This window comes from Clarias gariepinus, chromosome 20, assembly GCF_024256425.1.
Source record: "Clarias gariepinus isolate MV-2021 ecotype Netherlands chromosome 20, CGAR_prim_01v2, whole genome shotgun sequence".
Taxonomy (NCBI): Eukaryota; Metazoa; Chordata; class Actinopteri; order Siluriformes; family Clariidae; genus Clarias; species Clarias gariepinus.
The window spans coordinates 24576692-24602977 of NC_071119.1; the positions used below are offsets into that span (position 1 = coordinate 24576692).

The window sequence follows — 26286 nt, forward strand, 5'->3', positions numbered from 1 at the left end:
GTCTTCTAATGATGTTACCCAAGGCAAGCATGTATATTAAGAACAGCAGAGGTCCTAAAACAGCAGAGGTCCTTCGCCTGTAACGTGTGTAGAAATTTTCAGGATATAAATAAAACTATTACCAAATAATAATAATGTTACTGTTACTGACTTAATAGCTATAACTATAGATTAGCAGAAACCAGATTGGCTAGCAGAACACCAGCACTGGAATGTAACAGATAGCATGAAAAATAGCCACATCTGCTTCATGTACAGTAGGGCAGGGGTTATCAACTGATAAACTGTGCTCCAGCTGCAGGCTGAAAGAATGTCGGTAGGTAAACTAAGTAAAAAATACTGAAGACGTTCAGATTAACATATTTTTAAAAATATTTCACGTAACCTAAACACGAACAACACAGCTTCTGTTGCAGGTCACTCTCGTTGTTTAATTAACTCACAACCATTAATGTCAATTGTTTATTGGAATGAGACTTATCAGCACTCCTTGCCATTTAGCCATGATGGTCCCTAATCTGCCTTTTTGTTAGCAAGGAATTGTATCTGACTGAGAATTTTAGAATAGTATTTTTTAAGCATTATTATTTTATTTAATACAACTTTTAGATTTATTGTCCGGGGAGCAAACTAAAATCATAAAATGATGACGAAACAGAATGTTTGTGTTTATTTGCCTTGCATTAAATTAAAAACAGTACAGTAGGTTACTAATCGAATCTCTTTTAAGTAAGGAATTGAATGTAACTGGATCTATTTAGAAATTTTATTAACAGATATAGAAATTTCACTAGCATCCCTCAAGGCTCAGTACTTGGTCCAGTTCTGTTTATTTGAATTCACCCATTCTATGTGTAATATTTTCCAGTTTCTTCGGTAATACATTTATTTGGGTTCTTCTACCACTTTAGTCTGCATATAAACCCTAACTCATGCTTTCTGTGACTCAAGCACTTATTCAAAACAGTGGGAGACAGGTGATATACTGTATACTGTATTCATGGAAATAAATGCATTCTGTTCTTGAATTTGCCTGGTCTTGCATTTGAAATCACAGTGCAGAACTTTGCAGGATGTGTTATCATGGCGTAAATAAAACATGATGAATTGTTGTAATGTTATAATGTGAACTTCACAGTTTGATTAAAAATATAAATTCTAATTAAAACCACAACCATGTTTTTGAGGATCTGCATTAAACAAAAATAATTCAATGAATGCCTTACAACATGAAAAGCAAAAAAAAATCTCATTTGCATCACAATCGCCTATTCTGAATACCCTGCTGCCCCTTATGTCTGCCCAGAGCTATGCTTTTGCTGTAATTAATGTAGCACATTTAAATTAGCATGCTCACACTCACACACATATTGGCACACACCCAGACGCATCTTACCTACCCATATCAAAAAGTGAGCGTGTGCGAGATCGCCAACGTCCTCATCATCAGATCATTTGTCAGACCCGTCACCAGAGCTTCTATCCATCAGGAACAGGCCGAAGGAGGGCAAGCAAGAGATGTACGAGCAGCTGAAAAGGGAATAGCCCGCATTTTATCGCTTATTACGTGAGTATCCTTTGTTTCTCCTTGAAATTTTGCCATTGGAGAAATAGCATGGGCAAATCTTCATACCTTTGCTATTAATATTAATAATAGTAGTTGTTCTATAGTAAATGTTTAATTAATGATTTTATTAATTATTGAAATTAATTGGAATATTATTGACTTGGTAAGAGATCTACTGTACAGTATTTTAAAATAAAAAATAAAAATCCCAATAAATCATTTTGACACATGGTTGATATTTAAATCTTTCTAAAAATTATATCAGTAACCATTTAAAAATGAAACAAAACTACTATTTCTCTCTCTTTTTTTTAAACAAATTTGCTTACTTAAAAAAATCAAAAGTCAAACTGCTTTATATGTTTATAGACATAAGACATCTATGAAACCAGAAAGGTTCTGGTCTTATTTCTGGGGGTATCTGGTATTTTTTTTTCCCATAAACCTCTCTTTGTTCACTTTCTTGAAGTGAAAAACAAAAACAAAAACAAACTGTAAACCTTTGTCTTCTCTAAACATTTCAGACAACGGAAAGTGTTTGTAGCTACTCCTTTCATAAATGTAAATAATAATAATAATAATAATAATAATAATAATAATAATTACATTTGAGAAACACCATCTTATACTGTATAGTGTACATCCAATAATGAACTGTTACTATAGAAACCATAATAATCTGCACCTGCAAATTATATTGAAAAATGTCTTTATGTAAATATGTACGGTACACAGTACTGTGCAAAAGTCTTGACTTCCTTGCAAAAGTCTATTTCTATATATTTTGCTTTCAAATGCATCCCTGAGGAATAGCTCTCCAGGCTTCCTGAATGGCTTTTTTTTGTCCGGTCTTTTCAGTCTAAAACTAATTTTCAGCCCAGTCCCTGTACCTGAGCACTTTCAGATGTTTTTTAAATAAATAGTTTGTTAAAACTGCCCAGTAATTATTCCAGAATAAAAAAAGTCAACTAACTTAAGGCCTGACCCAGTGGAAAACAGGTGCAGATGATGACAGATGATCAGGCCGGTGTATATTAGTGTACTGCTGATGCTGAATGCTGAGTGGTCGGAACAGACGAGAGGGGACATGAGGTCGCTGCTGGGATTGTTACATAAACAAAAAGTTTTTTTGTTATATCTTTAGCCTGTTGCATCAAAAACATTTGTTTACAGTATTTTAATTCAATCTACATCCGTTAATTGAATTGAAATGTTTGATGCTTCTTGCTTTTCCATTTCAATATTGAAATGGAAATACTATATATATATATATATATATATATATATATATATATATATATATATATATATATATATATTTTCTTTTTCATACTTCACTTTTCTTTTTTACTATTATATCCATATTTCATATTCTTTATTTAATATTTTAATATTTAAATACTCTGTTTTCCTTTTTTAATTTTAATGTCATGGGCGGTTGTAAAAGCATTTCACTGCACATCATACTGTGTATGTGACAAATAAAATTTGATATTAAATTGAATTGAATTGAAGAAATGAGGCAAGACTTTTGCCCTGAACACCAATTCTTTGTTCCATTCCACGAGCAGAATTTATTCTTGCAGCGAATCAGATAAATGTCACTTTTTTGGTTTATAAATAAAGAGAAAGGATTACAGGCGAGTTCCTTAGTTCTCCATAGCAGCTGTTTACCACAAGAAGGCATTTAAATAAATAAAAAGCACTTTGTAGGTCTTTAAATTTGATAAAGGAGTATTCTCAAGCTTTAAAATCGCTTGCATTGTGGGGGCGGCGGCGGAGTGGTAGCATGTTTTAAGTGTGCACTTAAAATGATCCACTATTTATATCGTTCCCTATGTGGGATTTAATTGCCTGGGTAAGAGATGAGAACAGACCACACACACACACACACACACACAAACCGAGAGACACTCATACACACACATTTCCTCTTCGTAATATGTCCATGAAGGCTGTTTTTAATGAGCAGCCACTTGTGTTTGAGTGCTCAGATGGATGGAGGGGTCTTGTCTGTAGGGGTTCTGTTTGTATAGACATGCTGGGATGTTGAGCAGAACTGGCCCCTCTGAACTCCCAAACGAAAAAGAAAAAAAAGGTCAAACTGAAGCCTCTCTGGGGCTAAACAGGATGAGTTACAGTGTGTATTACAGTGAAGGCAGCTGGGGAGGGACACGCCGGAGGTATGGCAGGCCTGAAATGTCTCAAAACGTGGTTTTGTTGTTGTTAAATAGGTTCAGGTAAAACGTCGTAGAATTCGAAAATCAATAAGAGAAACGGGGATCAGGGAACCGTTAACACAGTAGATGTCGTCTTGCACCGTCAAGATTGAGGGTTCGATTCGATTCGCATCAGGTTTCATCAGGGTTTCCTCCAACAGTCCAAAGATATGCAGAGTAGGCTAACTGGAATTGTTTCCAAATTCCTCGTGTGTGTGTGTAGGCTTATGACCTGCCATGGACCAGCACGCCGTCCGCATAGTGCCCCAAGTCCCCTGGGACAGGCTCCAGGCTTCCCACGACCCTGTACAGAATCAGCGCTACAAGCACTATAGAGCATGAGTGAGAGACAGCGTGAGCTTGGTATTAAAAGTATTATTGTTTCACTGACGGCATAATAAAAAAATTATGCGTGACAAATTATCACGCACACACACTAAAAGCTAGATAAGCGTGTTAACTCTGAAATGGTCCACTAGCTTCATGAAGAGTTTCCTCCACGATAGCACCCAACCCAGGAAAGTCATAACCCTTCATTCAAACTCGAATTACCGTTCTGTCATGCGTTAAGTCTATTTACTTCCAGTTCCCTCTTGCCAGAAATGAACGATACACATCAAATCCAGTTCCAGGGAGTGTTCTACCCTATACAGTATGACCTCTATGATCTGCTATTTAAATGATTACCTCGAGTCCAAGACTAATGTCCAGTTCAATCCAGTACAACGACCACACTGGAAACCTGCACAAGCTCAAGCTTAAATGCAGCTAATATCCAGTATTTAGGGACCTTTGTGGCTGTGAATCTGGGCAGCCATGATGCTATTCTGAATATAATCACTTTGGAAAATACCCCACCGCTCACTTCTCCCAGTGGTGGTCATTAAATTTTGAATCTTAGTGAACTGAAACCATTTGCATGCCCCTCCTCTTTCCATCCTTGCCTCCTACCTATTTTTAATTCGCTGCCAGGGCCAGACATTCCCAGATGTTGTTTACAGGTTTCCTTCACGGGCTGAGAAACTGGCAAGCCTTGCGGATTTGTCTGAATTCCCCGATGGCTTGAATTTGCAAAAATAAGCACGAAGCAGTCAATCGTTAAGGAGCAATAGGACTAATTTGTGGTCTGATTGAAAGCTTTAGGGATGAAAACAAGTAAATTTACCATTTTTTAAAAACTTTTTTAACAAGTTTTAATGACTCAAATATTTAATTTGATAAACTAGCCTGACTTGGCTTGTCACATTTTCGCTTATCATTCCAAAGAGATTTACAAGCTGATTCATGGCCTCCCAGGAACTCCTACTTTACATGTGGAAACGTCTTGGAGTGAGGTCAAGGTTTGTACAGAGGATGTGGAAATCAATCCCAGCCGTGTTCCTGTAATGTACAAGTGGTGTTGGTGAATGATTCTGTGGACAGATCCAACAGACAGATGCATCTCTTTTGCAGGTGTGGTGACAAGTTACCTGTCGGTTTTCCACTTCAATAAAATTCACAATTGCAGGTGCTCTGAGCCACCTCAGCTGGGATCTTCATTCGCAGATGTACGGACCTCTTTAAAATGTTTGCACTGTTTAAATGTGATACTGCCGCTGAGAATCTCATCACCCTACTGTGCTTGAAGCCTTTAGTAAATGTCAACCGCTTTAACGCCTTCGTTCACTAGAAACTTCACCACAAGCCCCAGTTTGACTTGAAAAACCCTCATAGAACTTTATCAAGTGCGAGTTTTTAAATCAAATACTTTTAAAACACGTGGACAGTAAATTGTGGTTGATATTTACATACAGTTTACAGTAGCTTCTTTTAGTTTTTAAATGAAATTGGAAATTATTGACCTAAATCATTTAACCTAACTGGTCAGAAACTGCATTTCAATCAAAAAGTCTATCAACAACAGAATCACAATATATCTTGGAATCTATTCATTTTATTTTATTTTCAGTTCTTTTAGTCAAAAATGTCTGACAACTATCAGGTTTAGTTCACTCACCCACTCATCTCCTATACCGCTTTATCCTGTATTCAGGGTCACGGCGACCTGGAGCCTATCCCAGGAGACTTAGGGCACACCATGGACAGGGTGCCAATCCATCGCAGGGCACACACACACCCATTCACACACTACGGGCAATTTGGGAACATCAATTAACCTTACCTACATGTTTTTGGAATATGGGAGGAAACCCACCAAGCACGGGGAGAACATGCAAACTCCATGCACACAGAGACGGGAATCGTGCCTGGTGGGAATCGAACCCATACCCTGGAGGTGCAAGGCGACAGTGCTAACCACTACACCACCATGCCGCCAGGTTTAGGTCACTTCGCAACTTAATTATGCACTTTATTCTGGTCAGTGTTACTGCAATTCCCCTGGGATAGGTTTCAAGCAAGTCCACACAGATGTTTGCATAGTTTGCCTGTTGTTGTTGTTGTTACAGTATTATTATCTTTAAATTCAAAAAACCTTACTCGACTTCTTGCTAGCAATGTGCAGCCAACCAAATGTAATCACACATTATTGGGGGAAAAAAAAACAAAAAAAAGTTTTATTTTTTATGTGTCATTGATTATGCATTAAAGCACATGAATTTATAAGCACCATTACTAAAGAAGTAATAAAATTGTGTTAAAAAAAATTCATCTGGGTTACAGGCCAGACCTGAGGCCCCAAAGGGCGTGAGACCCTGTGCAGTTGCAAACTTGGAACTTTGCTTTGTGACGCCTTGCTCTGAATAAATTAGCATGGTGTTTTGCGCTATTTTCAGACATAATAGCGCAAAAAAATTATGCCTATATTTTAAAAGGTAATTGGTCTAAGACCTGGCAACCTTGTTCACAAGGAACCGATCTTTGGGCTTGCTCATTTTACCTGATAATTTAATTTTGATCAATCATGAGGACAAATTGGTATTTTCCCCTTTGAAGTAACCCAGATGGTTTTACTTGGGCTGTTTGCAGGAACTACATTCAGTCTTTGAAATAGGTTAATTTTTTTCTGTTGTTTTTGGCACACCAGCAGCATTGCAGTGCAAGAATGCTTGAGTGGTTGAGTGACATTTGTTTGGTTGTTGAGCCTGCCATAATCAGACTTTGCACAGATTGCTCATATTTTGTAGGCTTGTGTCACCCTGTGTAAACTTCCAAATGCCTGCTTTCTTTCACGGGAATGATTATTGCCAAGATTAGTAGCAATGCAATCAGGAATCAGGAGTGGCAGAGCCTAAAATTAACTGGGGATTCTTGAAATAAATACACCCAAGCATGGTTAAAGAGAGTACTTATCAAGTACTTGTGATCTAGCAATGAGTCCTGTACTTTGCTGCAAATGATGCAACTCATGTTTATGTGTTTTTCTTCTTTTTTTGTCCCTATAGATCTTCATCAGTCATGGCGAATGGATCAGATTGGTTAGACGGCAGTAATGACTCACTGGTCGGTGATTTGGAAACGTGTGCCAAAGCAAGGAGCCCAAGTCTCAGAGTTGCTCTGTACAGCTTCATAATCATTGGAATCTTCTGCACAGTGGTTGGAAACTTTCTAGTCGTGCTGGCTATTGCTTATTTCAAACAGCTCCGCTCTCACACAAACTCATTTGTCATGTCATTAGCAGTGGCTGACTTCCTGGTGGGCTTGGTGGTCATGCCTTACAGCATGGTACGAACTGTTGAAGGTTGCTGGAACTTTGGGAAAACATTCTGTCAACTGCATTCCAGCCTGGATGTTATGCTCTGCACAGCTTCCATCTTCCACCTAAGTTGCATCGCTTTTGATCGATACTATGCCGTCTGCAATCCGTTGGTCTACTCCTTCAAGATGTCCCGTAGTCGCGTGGTTCTGCTAATTGTCATATGTTGGGCTGTTCCACTGCTTATCTCCTTTGGTCCCATCCTCCTGGGGCTACATGAGATTGGCGTGGAGGTACCCTTGCCTGAGAATGTGTGCATCCTTCTGGTAAACCGTGTCTATGCCATAATAGGTTCACTGGTGGCGTTTTACCTTCCAATGGCCACCATGCTGGTTGCTTACTGGAAAATTTACAAAGCGGCCAAGCGACAAGCTATGCAGATAAGTGCTCTGGAGGCTCAGATGGCAACTGGTGTTGACAAGAGTTCCAGCAAGAAACAGAAGCACCGCAACTACTTGAGGAGAGAGAGGAAGGCAGCAAAAACCCTTGGGATCATCATGGGTGTCTTTGTCCTCTTCTGGCTACCCTTCTTCACTGTGAACATTGTGGATCCCTTTATTGAGTACAGAACAACAAGTGTGGTATGGGATGTATTCCTCTGGTTGGGGTATGTGAACTCCTCCCTGAATCCTTTCCTCTATGGTTTCTTCAACAGGTCCTTCCGTAGGGCTTTCCTAATGATCATGGGCTGCAGGATATGTATGCCTGGATCAGCCCCAAGCATGGACCTCTCTCACTCTAAAAAGGATACAAATGAGCGCACAGAGAAACAATAGGGCATGTGGTCTCCCCTGCAGCTTGTATGGTCATTGGGTAAATGTTGGGTTGTAACGTGACCTGCAGTTGACCTGTGCAGATGAAGGTTAATCACCTTGTTCAGGGAACCAACAATGGCCACTTGATAGTTCTGAAAGTTAAACTTGAGTCCCACCACTGAAGTGCAATTCTGCAGATCATTTTTGCAGGACCAGTGTAGACCACTTTGCAAACCGATAAAGCTTGAGGTAGCCTTGGAGAAACAATTTGTGTTTGGGACAGAATCTTGTGTTGAATACTGATAATGCAAATCAAGACTTTGATCCTAAACCCTGTGAAAAGTTCAAGCTAGTTTACTATAAGTTACCCAGCTACTGTACAGTATATGCTAACAATACGTTCAGGACACGTTTAACCTATAGATGTGAAACATCAATACCTCAATGTTGATGCACAGATGTCTTATTTCCGCAGACTCAAAGTTACAGTGTAGTGTATTAGCGTAGCATTTATAGCATAGCATGCCAAAGCTAATAGTGTACTGATCCTAAGGAGGTAGGGGGAATGCTTTCTAAATTTATATTTATTTCATAATTCAACATCGCAGTTATTTAAAATTATATATTTTTATACTATAAATTTTTTTTAATATATAATACATAGGATGGTTCTTTACCCTGCCATTTTCCCTTCTTATTTATTTACTCCGTACATCCCTTTAATAGATAATTATTTCACTGCATTTTATTTTTCAGACTAAGGCCCAATTGCAGACACAGAAACCTTTCTTTATAGATAGAAACTATGGAAATGAAGAACAGGATGCGAATGCAGTCGCATGCACCTCATTTCCTGTACAAATGTAAAACACTCACTGTTTGTGTTTGCTGTTGAAATAAACGAGTCTAGTCAATTTTTGTTCATTTCAATTTCTCACTAACATTACATTTCCTTAGAGTGAAACTAATTTATTTATATATTGAAGTATTGATAGATTAGTAAGGAAATGCAAAGTGTAAGGAAATTACTAGGTAGCGAAAAGCATTAAGACAACATATGGAATATATTATAGTTCTCTCTGTGCATAAAACATATAATTTCAGTAATTTATAGTTTGAGCCTATCTGGCTGTAAAGCGGAAAAACTAGTCAAAACTGGCTGTGTGACAACAGCATTCAGGTTCTGGAGGCATGGCCTGGGTCATCTCCATACCTAAACCCAATAGAAAACTATTAAACTATTATGAAGAAGGCAGTAGATGCCAAGAAACTGTCTTCTGTACATGATCTTCAGGAAGAAATCAAGCAGTCATGAATTGAACAAGGGACACCAGAGTGCCACAGACGTCTTTTTGACTCTATACCTAGGTGAATCCAGTTGGTTTTGATAAATAAAGGACTTTATACTAAATACTGATTGTTGTATAGCAACTTCATTGCATATAATAAGAATATGCATTGAAGCATAGAAATTAAAAATATATATATTTTACTTTTGTTTTTATTACATTTGGCCACCAGAGCATGGACTGTAAGTGAGTTAGTGATAATAAATAAATTATTGTGCAATTGCAATAAATAAGTAACTGATTTATCCTTGGCTTATTTTGGGATACACTTGAGGAACCTGATTCTCTCTCATATCTTTCAGCTGTGCAGTCACATTATTTGTCACATTAAAAAACAAGATTATCAATAAGAAAAAAGTGAAATAAGAACAAAAAATTGAAAAACTTTGGTTATAGAAAATATAGCTATAAAAGATTAGAACAAAATATGAAATAGATAACTAAATAAATAGATAAATAAAAAACGTAGCTGTACAAAATACATCACGAGATGCTTAAATAATAATGAAAAAAATGCTGTAAATACCACTACCACTACTACTAATGATAATAATAATAAAAACACAAGAGAAAAAGATTTGTGCAGAAATAGAAATGTGAAATATGGTTATGTTTGCATTATATAATTAGTCTGGAGCAAGTCGTACCGGACGGAGGACTGGCACCAGTGAGTCTAGCCTGATAGCGATAGAAAGAAAGAGAGAGAGAGTTCTATGTAAAATGTTTAAATGTTTTTGCAGCTAGTTTAAGCCCAAAGTTCTCACCCCCATCCTTGCTATGAGAGCATGACATTCTCTGGTTCTAAACCCTCCACAACAGGAAGTCTTTGTGATGACTTGGACCATCAGGCATGCCGTTCGTTGTTGTTTTTTTTTTCTTTTCTTTTTCTCTCTCTGAGCTAATTCTCAGAACTCTGTCATGTTAGCACATAAGGTGATGACATCCCACTTAATTTCAGAAAACACTTTATGTGATTATTTGATTCCATCTGCATTTTCCTTGGCTGAGACTCAACACGTCGACCTGACCAGGCGCAAACAGGCTCGCATACATCATAATTATACCAAACACTCAGCGTTTCTGAAATGGAGAGAGACGTTCGTTCAGAAGAATTTTTCCGGTTACTTTTCAGGTGAGAGCGAAGAAACCCATTTACAGTAAGCTGATAGAAATCTAAAATTAAGCTCAGTTTGGATTACAACGTCATGACGGTTCACTCTGGTATGTCATATGGCACTGCTTGGCATAGATCGATGGCTCCTGATCCCAGACCTGGCCTTAACTTACCACATTATGCCCTTTCCCCCCTTTCCCCCCCTTTTTTCCCTGAAGTCTGCTGTGCAGAGGCACCAAAACTCTAAAGCTGCAAAATACAGAGAATCAAAAAACAATCAAATCAAATGCTTTATTTCAATCCGATTTATTTTTCACGTTACATCGGACATGGATGGACGTCACATCTGTGAATACAAATGAATTCAGAGCAGGAATTCACATGAAACATTCTTTTTATTTAAAGGATTTAAAGGAAAACCTTCATATTAAAGTTGTGTGCTGTTTTCCACTTAAATAATAATCTGTTTTTCATTAAACCATAAGCACTCGACATACAGTATGTAAACGCCACAGTACGTCTTGGCATGTCAGTACATAAATAACAAGCGGTACCACAGGGGGAGTTCCCAGGTCCTCAGATGTCTCACAGTTATAGGTAGCTCTTGTGACCGTCTTTTAAAGTCACCCTAAACTTTATAAAATATTCACATTTTTTTTTTTTTTTTTAGGTTTAGACTTTATTTCCGCCTGTTGAAAGACAGTGGTTAAAGCCCGTCCACACACACATGGACGGATGTATCTGTGCGTTTATTTAGCAACAATTTCAATCCCATCAAGGTGAAAAAAACAACAACATTAAAATAAATACTGAAAAAAACTATATTTCAAATCCTGCATGAACATTTGTGCTGCTAATTAGTTTAAAGTAAATTTCAAGCAAAGTATGTCCAAAGCTACTAATTGGCTGAACTCAAAAAAAAAAAGATGCTTCAACAAACCCTAACTGCTTAATTTTATCTTCTGACACCATTTGAAGTACTGAACTGTACCAAATTCGACCAATTTCTTTTCGGGAACCAAACAAAAGAAAGACAATTTCACAGTAGAAAAAAATGAGCTTACGTTATTTCGTGACTTAAAGCCATTGGGCAGAAGCAATTATGGAAACCTTTATGGAAGGAGTTACCAGTGTAAAAATATTTGTTCATGATTAAGGAGTTTAAACTTTGTGGTTTCATGAGCAGCTATTTAGATTGATATGATGAACATTCATTACAGAAACTGATTTATTTCCCATAACAGCAAGACAGAGTAGTTTAAATATCTATATAATCTCAACTTCCTGGTCAGGATTCTTGATTTTTGTGGCTAGGATAGCACCTCTTCCGGCAGGGTTTTTTAGTTGTCAAAACATTGTGATGATGTTAATTTGGAAATGTTACAACCTATTTTGTGACAAAGTAGCTGAAAGTTAGAATCAAATTGATGTAAAGACGATGAGATAACGTCGAATGAATGCCCCAATAGTGCAAATATGACTTCATAAGGCAATCCAATACCAAGTGAGAGGACTGCATGCTTACCACTTGACCACTAGGGGGCATCTTCTGAACCACTTTATCCTGTTTACAGGGTTGCAGAAGGGCCTGGAGCCTATCCTAGGAGACTTAGGGCACAAGGTGGTACACCCTGGGGTACACCCTAGAGTACAACCTGTACAGGGTGCCAATCCATTTCCATTGCAGGGCACTCTCACATACACATACACACATACACACTCATACTACTAGGTATAACCTGCATGTCTTTGGACTGTGGGAGGAAACCCACCAAGCACAGGGAGAACATGCAAACTCCATGCGCACAAAGGTGGGAATTGAACCGGGCCTGGGAATCGAAGCTGGACCCTGAAGGTTTAAAGTGACAGTGCTAACCACTAAGCCACCGTGCCACCGGGCATGCTGTTAAAACGTGTAAATGTCCATACATAACAACAAAGATCTGTAAGCAAAGCTGGTGATATTTCTGAAAAACAATGAAAGAGAGACGTAACATAACTAAACTAAGTGATGTGTGACATGAGATATACACACGCTGTGTGTGGGAAGCAGTTGTATCTGTCCTAATCTCCGGCCAGAATTATAATCCCTGCTGGAAACTCAAGGGACCGTGAATGTGGTCAGATGTTGTGCAAATGGATGCTAATTGGCATAAATGCTCCAAATAATTGTTATAACTTCATCGTTTTGAGGTTTTATGGGCATTGTGCAATTTGAATCATACCTTTCAATGTTATCTCAACGTCATTTTGAACATTCGTTCTGACTTTCAAAAAACAAGGTTGTCCGAGGATTCTCTAGGCTGTTGAACAACATCACAACATTGTTACAACCGAATTACAACAACATCCAATGTTAAGGGTCCTGCTGAGCTATTTTCTGTAGATTTCATTCTTGTTTAAAAAGTTTTGGGTGACTTTAAAAGGCCACATCGATTTACAGAGTGCACAGTCTGTTCATATGCCATCTGACGGCACTTGTTGTGTCTGGAGTAAAGCAGTAGTTTTACAGGGAAAATATCAAACATTTGCACCTTTTTTTGTTTACGTCTCAAAGTCGATGCTTAAATTACCCCTGTGAAAATAAATGTCTGTCCTTGTCTTAAAAAAACAAAAAACAAAAAACATTTCCTTGTCTTGATCTTGATTTGTACATCTTGTGCTTTGACAAATAGCCTGTTTTGTGTCCGTCTCTGAAGGACTTGTCACCAGGCATTAGCGAAATGAGAATGTCTCTGTTTAGATATCTGTCTCCTTCAAGCCATAACATTCCGTCAGATCGTATATCTGATACCCGCTTGGCTCGGTGCACTCGCTGTAGATCCCCATGGCCACCGTATCGATCTCAGTCCTATCTAGCGAGGGAATTGAACTCTTCCCAGCACCGCTTTTGATCTTATTAGACAAGTTGTTCATCTTCTCCTTTAAATGGAAGGAAGACTTCTGCAAGGGAGGGAAGAAGCTCCAGCTTTTCAGGTTCAGAGAGCGGCCTTTGCTCCGACATGAGAAAATCGAGCTGCTGCAGGAATCGGGGAGGGAGAAACCAGGCTGATAGTCTCCGCGGGGGTCTGGGGCCCTGAGGGCCGTGCGCCAGCGCTGGTCATAGAAGCGGCGTAAGCTCCGGCGTCGACGGCGGCACTGGCAGCGGAGGATGCGGGTAAAGGCGCGCTGAAATTCCTTACTAGAGCAGGGATAGATAACCGGGTTGATGCAGCTGTTGAAGTAACCCAGCCAGAAGATAACTTTAAACACCATGTCTGAGGGTTTCAGGGCAGGGAAGAAAGATCCTGGGGTTGGAAACAGAAAAAGAGAAGGGAAAAGAATGAATAAATTTTTTACATATTTAGAATTCATGTTGTCAGTTCATTGATACATTCACTGTCGTTATTGTGGATTTGCTGTCAGTCCCGGGATTGGAGGAGTAAGTGCGGGATAAGCTCAAAAGCATTCAGTGTATCATCACATTAACTTTACATACAATCGTCATGTACATGTTTATAGAAACAGCATATGTTTATTATTTCACAACATGTTTACGTTGTTATTACATCATAACATGCAGTTTTTTTTTCAGATTTCCATCTGACTGCATAGTTTTAAATATCAAACAAAATTAACATAAAAATGACCGAGGTTTAGCGTTCCAATTGTGCCACCAGGGCAGCTCTGGCCTCTCTGAGTTTGGCTCCGTAGAGCCTTTAGATGTGTGCTGTGGTATCTGGCACACCAGGAAGTTAGAAGCAGATCCTTTGGATGCTGTGGTTTGTTTGGTACTGTAGGGCCTTCATGGATCAGACTTGTTTGACCCGCTGCATGCCATGGAGCTCAATCCATTAAATGTTGGGAGTTTGGATGCTGGGGTGATGGCCTTTGGATCTTTGCTTAATGGACCCCATGCATGGCAGATTCTGGTGTTCTTGTGCCTTTCTGTTATGGCTTTTTTTTAAAAATCTGTGCTGCACTGTATTTTTTTTGGGATTGGACCAGACGGGATGGCATGGGTGAGCCTTGGGTGGCCATGATCAGGTTACCAGTTTGCCTTTATATTAAAGGCTTCAACCAGGAAGGCATTTGGCAAAAAACTATACTTATAACAGTGACATTACGTGAAAATGTCTTGTCCTCATATGAGGACATTTGGGTCTATATAAAGGATAGAATTGATAATCAGTATTAACATGTTAAAGCCATGTGGTATTGAAGGTATGGCTTCTTTACTGTATGTAGCTTCAACAACAACACTGTAGTGTATAATATAGCATGCTTTGCCAAATGAAAATAGCCAATTTACCTATTTACATGGCTGGCTAATAGTAGAAGCTAACAGTCTGGAACATATTGCCCATTCGATGCACCATATAAAAAGGCAAATTCCCTTCATTTGATACCAGCGTTTCAATTTATTAGTGAAATGGACTGGGTTGGTGCTGTGCACTAATAAAATCAATATAATAATAGGCTGCTCATTTGAGAGCAGCGGAATTCTCTGAACTGGGATCTGCATCAAGTTTGTAGATTCTCTCAGCTTTCACTTGGCCTCTGTCGTTCTCACCCCTCCTTTCATGCTTCATCTCTATTCAAGTCTTGCTCACACTCACTCACTCACCACATATATACTCACAGAGTTAGCATTTCAGTTTAGTGCACTTTGGCTAGCTGCTCTATCACCACCTGGCCTCGTGCCCTTTGCATAAGAAGGAAGGGCAGTCATTCGGAGTATTACAAGAGGTCAGGGTCACTCCCCTATCAATGCCTGAGGTTTATAAATCCTTCAAATGGGCTGTTCTTAAATCACACATGTAGTCTTGCTTCTATTTCATTGATCAGGGGGCGAAAAACGGCCTTAATTAAGGCATAATTATTGTGAGGTCCTTCCTTTAATGTGGCCATTTGTGCAGTTGGTGAATCTCAGAATAAAGATCTAAAAGCGACAGAGTGGCACAGCATTTTTCCTTAAAGGCAACATTTATTTTTTTTTTTACTGTCAAAATCACCAAGGTATCTTATCAAAGCTTCTGGATAAGGGGATTTGTTTGCATAGGAGATAGGATTCCCCAGGAGCAAGGCTGAGAGCTTCAGAAACACACCAGGCACTAATGGCTCCAACGGTGCATGTTAAAACTATGATTACAAAGGACGAACCAAAATGTCTTACATGTTTGTTAAGCGAGTAAGGTTAAGCTTTTTATTACATAATTAATCATTTGTTGACTTCCTTTCAAGAGAGGTAGCTGGCCTAGGCAGAGAACGACAGGCTTACCCTCGAGAGATCTCCAAACAGCACATCTTTCAGATGGCTCAAGTCGACCAGATTGACCCTTTTCTGTAAACTGGGCTATAAATTTGTTAACGGTAGCAAAGGGGAACTTTTAAAAATCTTAGTTATTTCTCTCTGAAACAGTACGACCCCAGACCGACCAACAATCCAGCCTGCCATAATAACATAGAATACATTTTATTATAGAACTACAGGTCTCTATTACCTTCTTGTATGTCCTGCTCAGTTTCTTTTCTGGTATTTTTTTAAGGACTATAACCTTGCATAAATCAACATCTAGCACCTCACCAGACACATTAAAAAAGGGTCCTGTTTTTCTTATTAGAGGTCTGTTCACATGGGCACATTCCTCAACACTGATTTTCATCTCACTTTTCTGAATTTTATACTCCCAAGCTGCAAGTGATAGAAGATTCTGTCAAATGTAACACCAGCAGTCTGTGATAAGGTGCTTGAGCCAGGATGGAAAAATGATACTTAAAGCAAATAATTTGTAAACATGGAAATCATAAACCCTAACAACAATGGTTCTGCTTTAGAGAGCAATAATCATAATAAACACCTATATGGATACATCAAAACACTGATGTGAAGAGGAGATGTTTGTAAACCTATATTATAACATGTACATGAATGAAAAAAAATATTACAATTATTTTACAAACGATAAATATAATTAAAAATGTGTTTGGAAAATAATGTTTTAAAATTATAGTCTGATTGGAAAGAAAAGAAAAAAAGCAATATAAAAATTTAATTTTTTAGTTTTAGTGTGCGCGTGTTGATTATTATAAAAAATATATTTAAAAGTCTAATTAATTTCTAGGCTTTATTTATTTATTTATTTTTCAAATTTTAGGCTTGAGAATGTTCCATTAGCTTATTTATTCATTTAGTTATTTTTACTAATTACAGTTGGGAACCAGTAAGACATATTAAGAAAAAGCAGATCAATTCATTTGTACTATTTGCTTGTTTATTATTGTTATTATTTTTTTTTTATTGTTCTGAGTTACAGTACATACTAAACACAAACAACTTTATTTGGGTGGGAAGTCGATCTGAATAAACATCACTGTTAAAGATTGCGTTGGTTCTATTTGTTCTGTTACGGAAACACGACGGCATTATGTTTTTCATGCATCTTTTAGAATCTTCACAAAATATTGACAAACAGCCTTAAGTTAAGTTTGGCCATGGCCTGATTTAATTATTTCCCTTGGCATGAAATTTTTATAAATTCCCCTTCACAGTGGGGTGTTCTCAGTGGTATGAAAAAAATAAAAACACATTACTTACAAAAAAACAGTTGTGAGACTGTAATAAAGTATCAGCATGGCATCCCAGTCCCTGTTCCACTGGACACATTGTGCACTTTGTTCTGGTCTTTAGCAGCTTGTCTGTTCGACTTGGTAAGCATAGACCAGAATATTAACATAGCTTAAACATCACATAAACTGATGATTCAGGAGAAACAAATGAACATATTATTTTGACTTTAGATCCAAAATACAATAAATCCCCTACATACGAACATTCGAGTTACAAACTTTTAAAGATACAGATCCGTTCCCGCATGTTCAATCTCATGCTTGTAGCATGCATCCTGTGCAAGTGCAGTACAAGACCAGGATGTCCGGAAGCAAGCATTAAAGCAGCGGCACTGAAGTTGGTACCACTAAGAAGCTCCAAGCAATAACGATGGAGACAAAACTGAAAATAATTGGGAAAATGGAGCAAAGTAAAAAGATGACAGACATCGCTCATTCTTTTAACATGATTCATTCAACCATCAGCATGATTCTAAAGGACAAGGCAAGATCATGGAACATGTTAGTTTTATACTGTGTGTAGTTAATTGTGTAAGTATCCTAATACCTAGACAATGTTTGTTGGACTTACGAACAAATTGAACTTGCGAACGAGCTCTCTGAACAGAAATTGTTTGAATGTAGGAGACTTACTGTATGTGTATTCATTCCAATCAGGCTAATGATGCTCTTATAATCTGTGGACCATATTGTATACACAGACTGACCACTTTTCAATGTTTTTATGTAGATTATCAGTTTGTTTTTTGTCCACCAGTAAAGCTAGGTAAAAAAATACTAATGAAACAAAAACTAGTAACCAAGTTATTCTGCAGAGTAAAAGCTAAACTGACTACTAAAATTAAACTAGTGAGCAAAATGATCACAAATGCTAAGTGAATTTAGTGCAAGCTAACTTAGCAAATAAATGAAATCTAAAAATATCAAATCAAAAATAGCAAGCAAAATATTGTAGGAAGCTAGTCTACAAAGTAAAAATTTACCTAGCATACTGTATATGTAAAAGCTAACCTAAGAAAGGAAAAGAAAACGATTGCACCCGAATTCTAGCACTATAAGAAAAGTAAACTTAGTATGCTAAAAGAAATGCTACCTAGCCTAGAGTTTATGATTGTGGCTACAAATTAATGCTTATTGGCATATTAGGCCACACTCACTTATAGTCACAATGTTTATTAGTCAATGTAAGCACTCACGGTTGACATTTATTGTGTCACATAGAAATACAGTATCTTCATTTTACTGTCATATTAAAACTCTTTTACACAGAAAAAAAATGTTTGGTTTTCATTTTAATTTTAATTTGCTGAATCTATTGTATCTATTGAATCCATTATCTTTTTTGTTATTTTCATTATCAAAATAGTGTGGGGAGTAATCATGATTTCCATGATCTTCACAACACGTTTATTTAGAACCCTACAAAAGCTTACATTGGACAACAAGGTTAAATCTAAAACACTTACAAAGTCATTGGTCATCTTTCTGTGTGAATTCCTAGTGTTTCTGTTTTAAAGCCAACCATTAGGTTTTTCTATTTAGTTAATAAGCAATAAATACCTAAAGAACCTGTGAAGAACCCTGGAAATTGGACAATTAGTTATATGCTGATATGGCTATATGCTATATGGCCGTATAGAAAACAGAAATGGTTTGGTTTCCAATGGACATGCAACAGGTGTGTTTGCTTTCCTGAAGGAGTTATCTGATTCCACCTGCTCCCAAACATACTCTCGACCAATTCCAGCCATTCCTGCAAACACACTTGACCAATACCTCCCTACAGAAACTCCTGACCAACCCCACCCTCTACTCTAAATGCTCTTGACCAATCCCACCCTCTCCTCTAAATGCTCTTGACCAATCCCACCCTCTACTCTAGACACTTCTGACCAATACCACCCTCTCCTTTAAACACTCCAGACTAATCCCCCTACTTCTGCAAACACTCCTGGCCATTTCCACCCTATCTTCTATAAACATCTGACCAACTCTCTCCTACAGACACTCCTGACTAATCACACCCTTTTCAGCACTAAATAACGAGGAACTGTGCTCATGTTGCCAATGAAAACCCCATCCTCCCTGAAACCCACTCTCGTCCAATCCCACCTGCTCTTGCACACACTTTTAATGTTTCTTTTTGCATGAATGTAAAACCTGACCACTCCTGCAACTTTTTTATTCGGCCCCATGGCAGCCCAACCCCAACGACAACCCCAAAGAGATCACTGTGATCTTTAAGCTCCAATGATGAACCCAAACAATGCTCTCCTTAAAACTTTTTTTTTTCATTAATGTTATATCTGGCCACCCCTGACATTTTTTCATCTAGGCCCACATAGGCCCAATCCCAGTGCACACCTCAAAGGGATCACTGAGATCTTGAAGCTCCAATGAATGAACCCTAAACAATGGTTTCCTTAAATCAACTGAATTCTACCAAATAAGTCTTTTGTGTATATATAAAAAAGGAGAAATAAATGCTTCATTAAATCCTCAGACAAAACCAAGTGAATAAATTTAGCTTATTTTGGCCTCCACACTTTCTCTCTTTCTTTGCCTGAGGCTCTTGAGAATGTGCGTGTGTGTGTTTGTCTCGCCTGCCTTGTTCAACTCAATATGACTATGGCAAAATACAAAGCAGGTCATGTGGGAATAGAGTTGGCATATTTATTGGCAAATCTCCATCAGCAAAATGTTAACCTCTGGCAATGGAACAGCGTTAGCTGGTATGGTCTCCAGTCTGCATTAATGTGGAATTTCTACCACGCTGTTTGCACAGACCTCACCCTGAGATGCTATCAGCTTGGGCTTGTATGGAACGAGAGTAAAAAACTAGCAGCCATGGGGATAATTATGGGGCATGCATGTGGAAAATGCACCACTGGCCAAAGAAGACCAACTCGATTGAAATAAAATTAAAACGCAGAACTTTGCTTGTCTTGTTAGAACTATAAAAAGGGAGACAAAAAAAAAAACATTATCCATTTAGTGTTAATCAAGACATTTTCCTATGCACTTCAGAAATCTTCTTACTTGATTTAATTTTTAAACCAGCCTCTTTTTAATTAGTACTCTCCATTGTAAACAGAGTTTAATTATATAACCCGCGGCTAACTTGATGTGTTGTGTGAACGGTACCTTGGCTTTTGCTCCTTCACCCTTTAGATGATTTCCACTTCCGATGCATAAAAAAATAATTTAACCTTGATTAATTAATGCTAACCCCATGCAGAAATCTCTAAATCTCTCAGGGATGAAATACAAGACGGAGGGTTACATCATGACCAGGTGTAACTTACTGTAATTAGTCCTGACTGTCATGCTGTTAGTTATGCAACATTTGAGAACGCTTAGGCGTATAAAGGTGTTTTTCATTTCCTTCATACAATAAATCAAATACTTTTACAGATCAGCCTTCCTGGTTACTGTCATCTGTTTCTACTTGACTAGACGTATTTATTTTTGGATGCATGAGCTTAGAGCTGTCAATCAGTTACCAAAACACAGGGAATGCTAAATAGAAAGCTGTAGCCAAAGAATCATACAGACAATGCACTAGTACAAGAAGAACTTGTCCAAAATGATCAACTTTGTTCTTTTACAAATGCTTAGCAGTCTGGTCCATAATGGTAATGTGCTACCCTACAGTCTCTTTTTCACTCATTGTCTATAGAGCTTAGCCTATACTGAGTCACAGGGGGCCAGGAAACTATCCCAGGGGATATCTCAGGGCACTAGGCTGGATACCAATCCAGAAGAGGGCAAATCCATCACAGGGCACAAGCATTCAACACTATGGACAATATGAAAATGGCAATTAGACTAATCTGCATGTCTTTGGACTGTGGGAGGAAACTGGATTACCCGGAGGAAACCAACCAAGAACGGGGAGATGTTTATTTTGTAGATGCACTTATCCAGAGCAACTTACATTTTTTGTCTCATTATACACCTGAGCAGTTAATGGTTGATGGCCTTACATGAGGATCCAACAGTGGCAACTTGTTGGTGCTGGAGTTTGAACCTGGGACCTTTCAGTTAGTAGTCCAACACCTTAATTAAACCCCACACCAATACACCCAAGGCCAGACTTGAACCCTCACTCCTGGAGGTGCAGGGTGCCAGTGGTAACCACTGCACTAGCTAGTTAATGATTCGTAGTTTTTTCACAAGAGTTCTACATGAAAATTGTTCTGTTGTAGAGTTCTATATAAAACAACGACCAGCCGTTGTGACAAGACATTTCACTAATAAATCAAGCAAAGAACCCTTCATCCACATCTATCTAGGTCTTCAGTTTAATGCAAGACCTGCTAGAGGAACTCAAGTCTCCTTGGATTGTTGTATTTGCAATGCTTTCTAGAGAGGGAGAAGATTCTGCAAACAAACAAATAAACAAAAAAACATAGCGGTCCCACCATTATGACAGAATTAATATGTAGTATAAATCATTTATGCCTTATTAAAATGATTACTACTTGCGACTTATAGTGGTTAGCACTGTCACCTTGCACCTCCAGCTTCGATTCCCGCCTTTGTGTGCGTGGAATTTGCATGTTCTACCCATGCTTGGTGGGTTACCCCCGAGTACTCCGGTTTCCTCCCACAGTTTAAAGACATGCAGATTAGGCTGATTGGCATTCCCAAATTGCCCGTAGTGTGTGAGTACTGTATGTGTGCGCCCTGCGATGGATTAGCACCCTATCCAAGGTATACCCCACTTTGTGCCCTAAGTCTCCTTAGGCCCCCCGCCACCCTGAATACAGGATAAAGCGGTGTAGATGATGAGACAAGACAATGAGAGATAAGACTTATGAGGCTTTATTTATATTGATTTATTATATCTTGCAGCTTTTTGTTCTTAACATTGCACTAGTAACTTCTGGTCAGTTCTCAGATTACCCTGTGTCTACTGTCTGTATGTAAGATATACAGGTTGCCATTACATCAACAACATGTCTCTGTGGTACTCTGTCAATATTGCTGCTGGGCATCTGGAATGTCCATCCATCCATCCATCCATCCATCTATCTATCTATCTATCTATCTATCTATCTATCTATCTATCTATCTATCTATCCATCCATCCATCCATCTATAAGCCCTTTAAACCGTATAGCAAGTATTGATGTCTAGAGCTTTACCTTTTATAACATTTATTGGTTACGAAACCATGTTCCTCAAGGGTTCTTTGAATAGTGTACAAGGTTCCTTGCTTCTAAAGAGAGCATTTTTGGCCTTTGCATACAATATGCCTGGAATACAAACTCCAGATTATTGATCCTTTTAAGACCTTTTTAAGACCTTTTTCTTTCAAGCTCTTTTTCCCCTTGGTACACTCTAAAGCATTCTTATCGGTAATGGTTTCTAGCTGTCAAAACACAGGTTCTACTTCTATCCAGCTTAGCTATATGACATGTAATGTGTTATAGAAGGAAAAGACCATTTCAATTTTCTACTTATGTAGATTATATAAGTCATATAATTTCGCAGAAATTTAAATGAATCGCATGAGAAATAAAAAAAACACACAAAAAGGTCATGAACTGAAGAATTATGTGATTATTTACATGAAAATCCATGTATTTCCTTTTTCTGTACAAGCTGTAAAGCGCAAACCTTTTCTCTCTTATTCATTTAGACCTGTCAGTAAAACAGGAACATTTCGTTCTCTGAGGAACAGCCAGTGTGAAAGCTGTGTGGTGTATCAGCAGTTCTTAAGATCTAATTATGGTGCTTAAGTGATGCTCATGACATCAAGCCCTCGTGATTAAAAACTGGAACTTTTTTGGTTTTTGTTTTTCTTCAGTATGCATGCACATGTATACACAATACTTCTAGGTATTTATACAGTAGTAACGCGCGTGTGTAAAGCATATGCATGACTTCAGTCTTCTTATAGATCTTGATGTATTTACAGGTGTCTAATAGACCATAGGCACGTGTGTCCTTTTCTGTATGTTTTAGATGGTGCAGGGGAATTACACAAAGCCCACATCAATTTAATTTAAATGTACGAGGCTTAAATGAACTGTAACGAGTGCCTCACGCTTGTTAACTCTTTATCTGTTTATTTAACACTGCTGATTTTGTTCTGTGTGGATTTCACAAGCAGCATGCAAGGTGCAAGGAAATTGCATGTTTGCATTTTTAAAAAGAATTTAAATACAGCACAACTGGTGCATGAGTGTGCTGTTTAATATCTTTGTTAATGAATACATAATAATAATAATAATAATAATAATAATAAATAAATAAATAAATAAATAAATAAACCATCTATCTAGGAAAATCTACAGTTTAACTAGGCACAATTAATGCCAATGGTGACCATTGTATTTATTTTATTTTTCCAAAAAATAAAATAAAAAATACTTCTTAACAGAGTAAAATAAAAAATAAATATATAAAAAGATCCAACAAATTTATAACAAGTTAAAATAAATAAATAAATATAATAAATAAATAAATCCCATCCAAGTGTTGATGTTACAAACTTTTCATTTTAAGAGCTAATTGTAAGTGCTTAAGTAATAAAGAGCAAAACTTATTAATAAAAAGATGCAAAAAAAAAAAAAAGTAAATAAATTTACTCCCATGCAAATGATAAAATAAGACCTAAAGGGAACCTTACACAGTGTTACACATGGTTAATTTTAAATGCTTAATTAGTACAGAACAAAAAATAAATAAAATCAAAAGCTGCAAAAAAAGATAAATTAATAATAAATAAATAAATAAATAAATCCCATCCAAGTGTTAATGTTACAAACTTTTCATTTTAAGAGCTAATTTTAAGTGCTTAAGTAATAAAGAGCAAAAGTTAATAATAAAAAGATGCAAAAAAATTAATAAATAAGTAAATAAATTTACTCCCATGCAAAGGATAAAATAAAACCTAAAGGGAACCTTACACAGTGTTACACATGGTTAATTTTAAATGCTTAATTAGTACAGAAAAAAAATCAAAAGCTGCAAAAGAAAAAGGATAAATAAATAAATAAATAAATAAATAGACTCCCATCCAAGTGTTAAAGTAAAGAAAACTTTACACAGCAGATTTTAAGAGATAATTTTAAGTGCTTAATTAGAACAGAGCACAACCTATTAATAAAAAAAAAAGATGCAAAACATTATGGAGAAGTTTTTAAACAAATTTAAATAAATAAATGCAATTTAAAGTTCCAAAGCTACAGGAACCTTTACCCAGCTCTGCTTTACCAGCTTGATCAGTTGGATACTCACTGCATGGTGTCTTTTACGCACAGAACGCGCAGGCGATAAGATCGCGTGATAAACATCACCTACCTAGAGGCAAGACGAAGAAGAAGGGCAGCCAGCAGACGATGAACATCCCGACCACGATGGCGAGGGTCTTGGCCGCTTTCTTCTCCCTGGAGAACTTCATGAGGCGCACGGAGAGCGAGCTGCGCAGCGGGTGAGTCTTGCTCTTCGAGCCCGGCCCGGCGTCCTCCGGCGAGCTCCGGCAGTGGATGCGCAGCACCACCTCCATGGACTTGTTCCTCTCCCGCTTGACTCCTGCCTCCAGGCTCTTGGTGGTCCTCCGGGCCACGACGTACACCCGAAAGTACATGACGAGGATGACCATGAGCGGGAGGTAGAAGGAGAAGAGCGAGGAGAAGAGCGCGTAGCCGGGCTCCTCGGTGATGCTGCAGATGCTCTCGTCCGAGGGCGGGGGTTCCTTCCAGCCTAAAAGCGGCCCCACCGAGATGACCGCGGAGGAGACCCAGACGAGCACCAGGATGACTCCGGCTTTGCGCTCGGTCATGATGGCGGGGTATTTGAGGCAGTGTTTGACTCCTATGTATCTGTCTATGGAGATGACGCACAGGCTGAGGATGGACGCGGTGCAGCAGAGCACGTCCACGGCAGCCCAGATGTTGCAGAACACGCGTCCGAACACCCAGCACCCGAAGACCTCCAGGGACGCGGAGAAGGGCAGCACCACCACGCTGAGGAGCAGATCCGCGATGGCTAGGTTGACTATGAAGAAGTTAGTCACCGTCTGCAAGTGCTTGTTGCACAGCACGGACAGGATGACCAGAATGTTCCCGACGATCGCGGCCAGGATGAAGACCGCCAGGAAGATCCCCACCGCCACGACCTGCGCGTCCAGCTCGGTGCCGGCGCACGACGCGTTCGCGCTGGTGTTGGAGCTCGACACGTTGAACGCCTCATCACTCTGGTTCGGATTAGACCAAGGCATCTTCAAACTCCATAAAGAAAAAAAAAAAAAAAGAAAGAAAAAAAGAAGAAAAAAAAAAGTTTACGCGTGTGTTTCCCTGGTTTGGAGATTCATTTTAAAGCGCAGCACACTCTCCTTCTCCATGGCGCAGAGAGAGAAATGCGCATCCATCCATCCATCCATCCATCAGTCCATCTCTCTCTCTCTTCTTCACTCAAGTGACACTTTCAGCGGTTTGAAATACATAGTGGAATCTCTCTCTCTCTCTCTCTCTCTCTCTCAGGTCCGAGTCATCTGAGGTAGAGTGCTGTTTTGTCAGGTTTGTCAGCGCTGCTGCTGCTGCTGTTGGTGCCTCGCGTTCCGCGCGCGCACTCCACCCTGAGAACAGGTTCTCCTCCCAAATTAGTGACGCGCAGCACCAAGCATGCACTTCATACCAGCACCGGCAGAGGGACTCGAGCGCTGGAGCATTAGTATGATATATTACTGTCAATTCCAAGTTATTTATTTTTTTTCTTCTTCTTCTTCAATAGAAAAAGAGATAAAAAAAACTTATTAAAACTTATTAAAAGATGTCCTGACAGGAGTTGTTTACATATTGATTTTATCGTCATGATCATTTATATTGCAAAAACCTGTTGCACGAAGACGGACGTCTCTTTATCAGGCGATCACTTGATGTGTCTTTGGGAACGGTGGGGATCAGTAATTGGTCTATGGGGATGGTCGTGATCAATGATTGGCCATTGGGAACACTGGTGATTAGT

General features: G+C 38.5%; 2 protein-coding genes across 2 annotated transcripts; one reads left to right on the top strand and one right to left on the bottom strand.

Moving 5' to 3' along the window:
* Window positions 1–7182: 7182 nt before the first annotated feature.
* Window positions 7183–8256, top strand: LOC128508745 (5-hydroxytryptamine receptor 4). Its single transcript, XM_053480210.1, has one exon. The coding sequence runs from the start codon at window positions 7183–7185 to the stop codon at window positions 8254–8256; it is 1074 nt and encodes a 357-aa protein (XP_053336185.1).
* Window positions 8257–10987: 2731 nt separating this feature from the next.
* adra1d (adrenoceptor alpha 1D) lies at window positions 10988–25861 on the bottom strand. Its single transcript, XM_053480357.1, has 2 exons — window positions 24622–25861; window positions 10988–13985 (listed from the first exon to the last, which is right to left on the bottom strand). The coding sequence occupies exons 1-2, from the start codon at window positions 25538–25540 to the stop codon at window positions 13438–13440; spliced, it is 1467 nt and encodes a 488-aa protein (XP_053336332.1). The 5' UTR covers window positions 25541–25861; the 3' UTR covers window positions 10988–13437.
* Window positions 25862–26286: the final 425 nt, after the last annotated feature.